Here is a 9,114-nt window from a genome sequence, read left to right as displayed (position 1 = left end):
CCGAAAATGCTGCCGGAATCCCTACAGGTCTGGTTTTGTAGTTTTCGTCTTTTAGTCAGAAAATTGGACTGATCTTTTGATGGCCTTCCACTCCGAACTAGCTCTTGAACTCTTACAAAATGATCCTTTGGATGTCTATAATAGATTTGAAAAGTTTCAACTCATTTGGAGTTCGTTTGATTAGGTAGTTGGCCCTCTTTCCTTGTCTAGCTCGGTTTATCCTAGACGGAGTAGGAAAATTTGCTAAGATTAACTTTTTAGTGCATTTCCAAGCTTCTCCATCATTTTCAAGCATGATAAGGAAAATATAATAAATAAATATAAATAAACACAAAGGTTAAGCAAAAGTGCACGATTAGGGGAATAATTATTAGGTAATTATGGACCTAACAGTCTCGACTCCCAATTTTGAGTTGAGGCGGTGGCGCGTGGGACCCAAGTGTTGCAGTTTGTGGTGGCGGGTGAGGGCTCGTGCTACCGCTTTATTCTGAGAATTTACGATCGTTAAGTAGTGCTAAGTGAGTGGAATCTGTTGCTATAACTTATTTGACAAGTTTTGATTGTTTGATCATCGATAAGAATTTAATATTTAATAGTTTCTCATTAGGTTATTTGAATTATCTGTTGCCACAAAATAAACAATCAATCATTAACATCATAAATACATTTAAATACGTCATTTACATATCAATGAGCATACACCAGAACATATCAGATACACATCGACATAAGCATGACAAGGAGACTTGGAAAACCAACCTTTTTCAGTTGCTTGGATAGCCATCTGAAAATGAGCAGAGTGCGGCTGGAAATGATGGCAGGAGCTAGAATGAGGAACTCAATAAAAGCCTTCTGTGAAGCACTCAATATCTGAAAAGCTAGATGGTATTGCTGCTGTATTTTCAGCGTGTATTGAGTGAACACAGGGACTTCTATTTATACAGAGAAGTGGATCACTCTAAGCTCAGTCCCATCAAGGAGTTAGAGTTTCAATCCAACTCTACTGCATATGCATATCTTCTGTTATCTTGATATATAAGATAATGATACGCTCAATTTGATTGTCAATTTAAAACCCTATCAATGTAGTAAGAATAAGTAGGGATCGTTCTCAACCGGGGATTAGGGCCTAATTACTTCCTGAAAAATAAAACGTTAGTAAAACAAATGAAAGAATATATATACACACACACATTATTTATGAAAAATATAAATAAGGGGATTTAGGATTTATTTTATCTAACAACTAAGTATTCATCAAAACCAAGAATCAAATTGAAATTAAATGAATGGAACGAAAATTATATGTAATTAACTACTACTAACATGTTGGCAAGGTTTCAAACATTAAATCACGAATCAAAATATGTTTAAGCATAGAATCAATCAAGAACAAAGATGAATGCATACAAAGTTCTTTTTACTTCCCTTAATTAAATTAACTAGATTAATGCACCACAGTTAACCCTATTAATCATGCAATCACTAGTGGTAGCTAATCACTAACAAAAACACTTTCAATGCATTAAGAATCATGGAAGTTTGATCAATTCAAGTCAAGAACACAAGTTATAACGCTAATCAAGCATGCAAAACTCATTGTTAATTCACCTAAGTATTTTTAGGTTTTCCACCGAAATTATTAAAGCCTAGAACGCTAGCACCTTAATATGGATTCAATTACATGTTCATCAACCTAAGTATGCATCCAAAGATCAATTAACACATAAAACATGAGATTGAAGTTCGAAATTAACAATCATGCAAGCATATAATGAAATCGCAATTTATCTTTTGAAAACCTAAAACCAAATTCATGCTTCATAGTATTTGGAAATCACATAACTAAATTCAATCTTTCATCAACACAAGTAATCGCAAATCACCAATCCAAAACAGAAAATAAAATCGCAAGTTCCATAAAACCCGAAATAGAATTCTCATACAAAACCGAAAACATAAGTGAGTTCCATGGTTACACTTTTTGATCTTCAAGAACGCAAGAAGCTTCAAAAGGTGGTGGAATGGATGAGAGCTACGGCAAGGATGCTTGAATGGATGAATGGATGCTTCATGGCCTTGAACTTTGGATTTCTTGAAGTTGCTGAAACTTGGAAGAGAAAGGGGAGTGTTTGTGTATTTTGATTCTGAATTTTTGTGGTGTCCCAAATGTCTTCACAACCTCTCTTTATATAGTGAACGGCAAGGGCTAGAGTTCCCTTGAATTTCTCTTGAATTACATCACTTCGACCAATAAGAAAATTGCATATGAATTAGAGAGCAAGTAACCTTTCTTTGGCCGAAATCTTCCATGTATGTAGACTTGAATTCGGCCTCCTTGTATATAGAGTCATAAATCAATTATTATTCCTCTATTTTCTCTCATAAAATCCCAAGAAAATCCAATAATATCCCATAATATCTTTTGCCGAAATCTTCTAGTAATTCCTTGTAATTCTCATGGCATAAGCATGCAGAATGGGCCATGGACTCCTCCAAAACTTCAAGAAGGATCTAGAGCATCATGTGCAAGCCACATGCTTCAAACTTCGGGCCAAACTCTCCCAAAATGGGCCAATTCGAAATTAATCTTCATATTGCCGAAATTCCTTCTTTATTCTAGAACATTCTTGAACTATCTTGAGTCATCTTCAGGATACAACATCTCCTAGCACCACCAGGACTCCTACTATGAGCAGGTTTCCTAGTCCAACTAGGACTCTGTCATTTCTCATTTCCGAACATCATTTTTCCGAGCTCACTTCTAGTTGCATTAGGATTCCTACTTCAACTGGGATTCCTTCTCCTAGTAGAACTGGGAAAGCTTCATTTCTCCATTTCTTTGTCATTTCTGCACCACATTTCCTCCTTGCCTTGATTTTCATCATTTCTAGCTCTTCTTAGCTCATTTCATGCGTTTGGAGCTCAAATGTATCTAAAAACACAAAACTAAGTCAGAAATGATATTGTTAAGAGAATAACTAAGCAAAATGTAGAGAGAAATGCACTAAAAACATAGAAAATATTAGTCTGATCAGATAACTACATTAGCCTCTTGTATTTATCTAATCAGAATGCTTAGATAAATATTACCAAGTTTAAATTAAATTGTCTATCTCTTGTTGAATGTCCTACTTTAATACAACAGTTGTTATGCTTAATGAAACTATCTTCAGTCCACTCTAACATTCTCCTACTTGGACTGGAAATAGTTTCTATAACAAGAAGTCATATGGATTTAGGTGTAATAACAGTTCTTTATTGCGCATTGAGATAAACAACAATTAATAGGCTAATAACATGATCTGTCAAAATGCTAGAATGATACAGAATTAAGAAACAAGCTGTGTTAATGAAGGCATAGCAGTTGCAAAACTACTTGTATCATTTTCACACCCCACATGAATCATTGAAGATATCAGAACTTGCAAAAGTTACCTGATCATTCTAAAGATTTAACATTAATGCAAGATAGTCTTCTTTTTGGGTTCTGTATGCATGAACTTTCTGCCTGAAAATTTTCTTCATGTACTCACTTTAATGACCTGCAAATAAAATAGAATAGGTGCATATTGCAGCAATATAACATAACAAAAGCTACAGCAGCCATATCATATTCAACTAACCAAAATATGAATCTCAATATGTAAAACAATATGTAGAGCTGCAACTCAAAACTGAAAATTCAATTTCATGCAATTCCAAAAATTCTCAATCAAACTTATAATTCATTACAATGAGAAAATTCCAAAAAATAAAGGAATGGTTTCGAAATAAGACAATGCTAAAACAAACTATCTTATTCAAAAACAAGGCACTTCCACTGATCTCAAGCATCCAAGTTTGACAAAATGCCAATTTCAGTAGCATGTTGCTTGAAAGCAGCCACTATCATGGCCTTTGTAAAGGGATCAGCCAACTGAAAATCAGTACCAACCTTCAAAACTTCAATTTCCCTATGCTTGACTCTTTCTTTCACACTGTAATATTTAAAGTCTATGTGTTTGGAGTTAGTAGACCTCTTATTGTTCCTGGTAAAGAACAATACAACTGAATTGTCGCAGTAAAATTTCAAAGGTTTTGAAACAATGCTATCAACTGCCTTGGTTTGAACCAGAATTTTTTTCAACCAAAGTCCTTCACAAACAGCCTCATAAATAGCTATAAAATCAGCCTGCATTGTAGAAGTGACAATCAAGGTTTGCTTGACACTTCTCCAAGCAATGGCTCCTCCTGCAAGTGTGAAAACATAACCTGAGGTAGACTTTTTGGAGGAAGGAAAGTGACTGGAAAAATCTGGATCACAGTAGCCTACAACCTCAAGTTCCTTGACTCTTCTATACACTAACAGATGGTCTTTTGTTCTCTGAAGGTACCTCAAAATCTTCTTGCCTGCTATCCAATGCTCAGGGCCTGGATTGGACTGAAATCTTGACAAAATGCCTACTGCATAGGCTAGGTCAGGTCTAGTGCACACTTGTGCATACATCAAACTACCTACAAGCTGTGCATAAGGCTTAGTCTTCATATTCTCTCTTTCAATCTCATTTTGAGGGCATTGTTCCTTAGTCAATTTGTCACCCTTTGACATGGGAACCTCTCCATTTGCATAACTCTACATGTCAAATCTCTTCAGAACCTTATTAATATAACCTTGTTGTGACGGCCCCAACAAATACTTTGTTCTATCCCTCTTGATCTCAATCCCCAAGACATAGCTAGCCTCACCTAAATCTTTCATGTCAAGTTTCTTTGACAAGAAATCCTTAGTAGCTTTCAACAACTTCAAACTGGTACTAGCAACCAGAATGTCATTAACGTACAATATTAGAAAAATAAAAATTTTCCCTTTTGTCTTCATGTACACACACTCATCCACCTGATTTTCTTTAAAGCCAAAATTACTGACCACTGCATCAAACTTCAAGTACCACTGCCTTGAAGCCTGTTTCAAACCATAGATGGATCTATTCAACTTACACACTAACTTTTCAGTTCCAAGTTCAATGAAGCCCTCAGGTTGCTTCATGTAAATCTCTTCCTCAAGCTCACCATTCAAGAAAGCTGTCTTGACATCCATTTGGTGCAGCTCCATGTCATAATGAGCAACTAAGGCCATGACAACTCTAAAAGCATCATTTGTTGAAATAGGAGAAAATGTTTCGTTAAAGTCAATGCCTTCTTGCTATGTGAAGCCTTTAGCCACTCGCCTGGCTTTAAACCTCTCTATACTTCCATCAGATTGGGTTTTGGTTTTAAATACCCATTTACAACCTATGGCCTTATGATTTTCTGGCAACTCAACAAGCATCCACACCTTGTTAATATGCATGGACTTTAGCTCAGAGACCATTGCCTCCTCCCATTGGTGAGATCTTTCACTTTCAATTGCCTGTTTGAAAGTTATGGGAACATTAATCTCACCAATGTCAAAATCTGGCTCCTATAAATAAATCTGAAAATCTGCAGCTAAAGCTGATCTTCTAAGAACAGGTTGTGGTGGTGGTTGTGCATTTGTTGGTTCTTGAACTAATGGTGCAGCCACAACATCAGTTTGAGCATGGTTTTGAGTTACAGGTGCAGATTGAGTACCAAAATCAGATAAAACAACAACAGGTTCTTAAATAGGAGCATCTACAACATTTGTCTCAATCTCAGGTAATTCATCAAACTCAAAATCCTCAAACTTATCTGTAAAGTTAACCTCATCAATGAATATTGCCTTATTGGTTTTGATGACTCTAGATGTATGTGTAGGACAATAGAACTTAAAGCCTTTTGAATTCTCTGGATAGCCAATAAAATATGCAGAAACAGTCTTGGAATCAAGTTTAGATCTTGAGGGTTATAGGGTCTGGCTTCTGCCTTGCAGCCCCAAACATGGGTATGCAACACACTAGGTTTTATGTTTTTCCAAAGCTCAAAAGGTGTTTTGCTCACTGCTTTGATGGGTGTCATGTTGGTCAAATAATTGGCTGTTTAGAGTGCCTCTCCCCACGACATCCTAGGAAGACCTGAAGTGCACATCATGCACCTCACCATATTCATAAAAGTCCTGTTTCTTCTCTCTGCAACCCCATTTTGCTCGGGAGTTCCAGGTTTAGTGTAATGGGCCTGGATGCCTTGTTCTTGTAGAAACAAGGCAAAAGGCCCTTTGTGCTGGCCAAGCTCAGTGTACCTCCTGTATAACTCACCCCCTCTATCTGATTTGACTGTTTTAATGATTGTGTTCAACTCTTTCTCTACTTCAACTTTATAAATCTTAAATTTCTTTAAGGCTTGTGCTTTTTCTGAGATGAGATAAACATAGCAGAATCTTGTATAGTCATCTATGAATGTGATAAAGTATTTATTACCACATAAAGTCTAAGTCGCAAAAGGTCCACAAATGTCTGTGTGAACTAGTAGCAACACACTTGTGCTTCTAGTTGCTGTTTTCTTTTTCTGTTTGGCATACTTGCCCTTAACACAATGCAATCAGTCAAGTCTGAGAAATCAAGTTTAGGAAGAATTCCCTGATTAACTAGAAGAAGCAGTCTCTCTTTAGAAACATGGCCTAACCGTCTGTGCCACAAATAATAAGGAGAATTTTCTGAAAACTTTCTTTTAGAACCAATCACCGTAGCAGAATCAATACAAGAATCAACCACACCATTCACATTTTCAAGCAAAAGCACTTGTTTAGAAGTCGAAGATGCAATAGAAGATGAAGCAGGAAGCACCCAGTAATCATTAATAAAAGAAGCATGTCCAACAAATTGGGATCTGAGGGTAATTTTTATTCCAAAAAATCTACTAAAAAATTGAATTGTTTCTTGACCAAAACACTAACTGAAATGAGATTCCTTCTCATCGAAGGAATATAATAAACATCTTCTAAATAATAGAAAACACCAGGCCTAAACTCTAGCTTCACTGTCCCAACTGCCTTGATAGCTACCCTCATCCCATTTCCTACATGGATATTGACTTCATTTGGCCTTGGCTGCCTCTGGCTTTGGAACCCCTGCAAGGAATTTGTAATATGGATAGGTGAGGCTGTATCAAAACACCAACAACTAGAACTAGTGTTAACTAAATTAACTTCAATGGAAAAAACTAATTTGTTACCTCCTTACTTACCTTCCAGGCCTTATAGGCCTCACAGTCTCTCTTCATGTGACCCTTTCTCTTGCAGAAAAAACATTTGAAGCTCCCCTTCTTCTTTTCCAGGTTTTCTGGTTTCTTATGCATGTGGTGATTTGCCTTAGACTCATTCCCAGACTTTCCCTTTTTCCACTTAGATTTAGCAACCAAATTCACAGTCACCTTTTTCCCTTTCTTAATCCTCTCATGAAGAGCACACAAACTGCAATTAATTCATTTAGGTTCCACTTATCCTTCTGAGTGTTGTAGGTGGTTTTCAGACTCTCAAAGTGCTGGTTAGGTAGGGATTTGAAGGCAAGCTGAATAAAGAACCCCTCATCTACTCTCATGTCAAGGTTGGCTAGCTGACCTGAAATGTTCATCATCTCCATAAGGTGCTCTCTCATGTTCTGATTCATGCTAAACTTCATGCTGGTCAGTTTGTCTAGCAGCATACTAGCCTCTATTTTTTCATTAGTAGTGAACTTCTCAGCTATGCTTTGAAGGTACTCAGAAGCCAAGGCTTTGTCAGGAATGGCACCCCTCACTATGTCAGACAAAGTTTTCATAGTGGACAATCTACAGATTCTATTTGCCCTGGCCCAATCTTTGTGAAGTTCCTTTTCTTGGTCTGTACTCTCATTGGTTACTACAGGTTCATCCACAGTTAAGCACCAGTCCACACTTTGGTCAAGCAAATAAAGGTCTAGGTCAGTCCTCCACTTCCTGTAGTTACTACCATTCACCTGAACATAGTGTTGATGCTCAAAACTGAAAATAAACAAAACAGGGAGGTCTAAGTCTTATTTCTAGTTAAAATTCAAAACAAGAAAATAACCAGAAACCTTAATAATCTCAAGGTCACAAGCAATGAAATTATAACCTATAAACAAGACATTCTGAGTCTTATACCATATCAATATCATCAACCATCAAAAGCATAATACATTAAGTTACAATATGCATTTCAGAAACATTGATATAGAAATTTAAGCATACTGAATACATTTTTCAATAGCAAGAGTACCTGTGTGGCAAAATACATGCTATTCTTGATTTTCTTTTAATTGTACCACATTGAAAACAAACACGATATAAAAAGACAAATCAATACATGTTTGGCAAAAAGAGAATGTCTAATTATGCTTTATATGTCTGAATACAATATGTACAAAAAACAGTTTGTGTTTAAATAATGTAGAGTTAATAGCCATCTGTGGATGATACAATCATTATTTAAACACACTCTATGCAATGTTCCAGTTTTAGTATCTTCACAATCAACAAAAGTTTTCCAAAATTCTTTGTTGTATGCAATATGAAATTAAAAAGACTCAAGTTGATATTCAAAAATTGAAACTGATATCCGTATGCTCCAGACCAGAAACAAGTGTTTACTAAGAGCTCTCTTTTACTTGCAATACAAAAACTTGACAATCAAACTTGCAACAGGGAGATAGTTACAATTATTTAAAGGTAAAAAATTCCCACAAGTGGATTTACGATCATGTCATCAAGCAATTATATAATCATACCATCTCATTGAAAGCAATTTTCAAAGAATCATTCATCCACATGTCGTTCAATATATAAGCAAATATAATCAACCAACATGAAAACAATCATCAAACAATTCAAAATTTAAATTTCATCTGGGCACCAATCTTGTCACGCCCCTGATTTTACACACATGAAAATCGATATATATAACCCCATAATTATATATGCGTGAACGTCCAGTCATCAATACAAAATACCTGGAATCTTTTTTTCCTTTAACTTACACATATATTGATGCCCTGAACCCTCAAAGTTAATATACACTCGCTCCATAGAGTTATATATTACACAAGCTTACGAATTAAATTGTCAACAACAAGATAAAACGTAAATGCTCCTCAGAGCTCACTACAACGGAAGTCCAAATAACGGTAAAGTCACAAAATTTTCTTCCTACCGTTTAGCTGCAAGTATGCAACCCCAACTTCA

At 36.0% G+C, this 9,114-nt stretch overlaps 1 protein-coding gene across 1 annotated transcript; it reads right to left on the bottom strand.

Annotated features, from left to right (window-relative positions):
• Nucleotides 1–3,829: 3,829 nt before the first annotated feature.
• On the bottom strand, nucleotides 3,830–4,591 carry LOC121052820 (secreted RxLR effector protein 161-like). Its single transcript, XM_040518704.1, has one exon. The coding sequence runs from the start codon at nucleotides 4,589–4,591 to the stop codon at nucleotides 3,830–3,832; it is 762 nt and encodes a 253-aa protein (XP_040374638.1).
• Nucleotides 4,592–9,114: the final 4,523 nt, after the last annotated feature.

The sequence above is a fragment of the Rosa chinensis genome, chromosome 4 (assembly GCF_002994745.2).
Source record: "Rosa chinensis cultivar Old Blush chromosome 4, RchiOBHm-V2, whole genome shotgun sequence".
Taxonomy (NCBI): domain Eukaryota; kingdom Viridiplantae; phylum Streptophyta; class Magnoliopsida; order Rosales; family Rosaceae; genus Rosa; species Rosa chinensis.
This window is presented reverse-complemented; position numbering and strand designations above follow the sequence as displayed.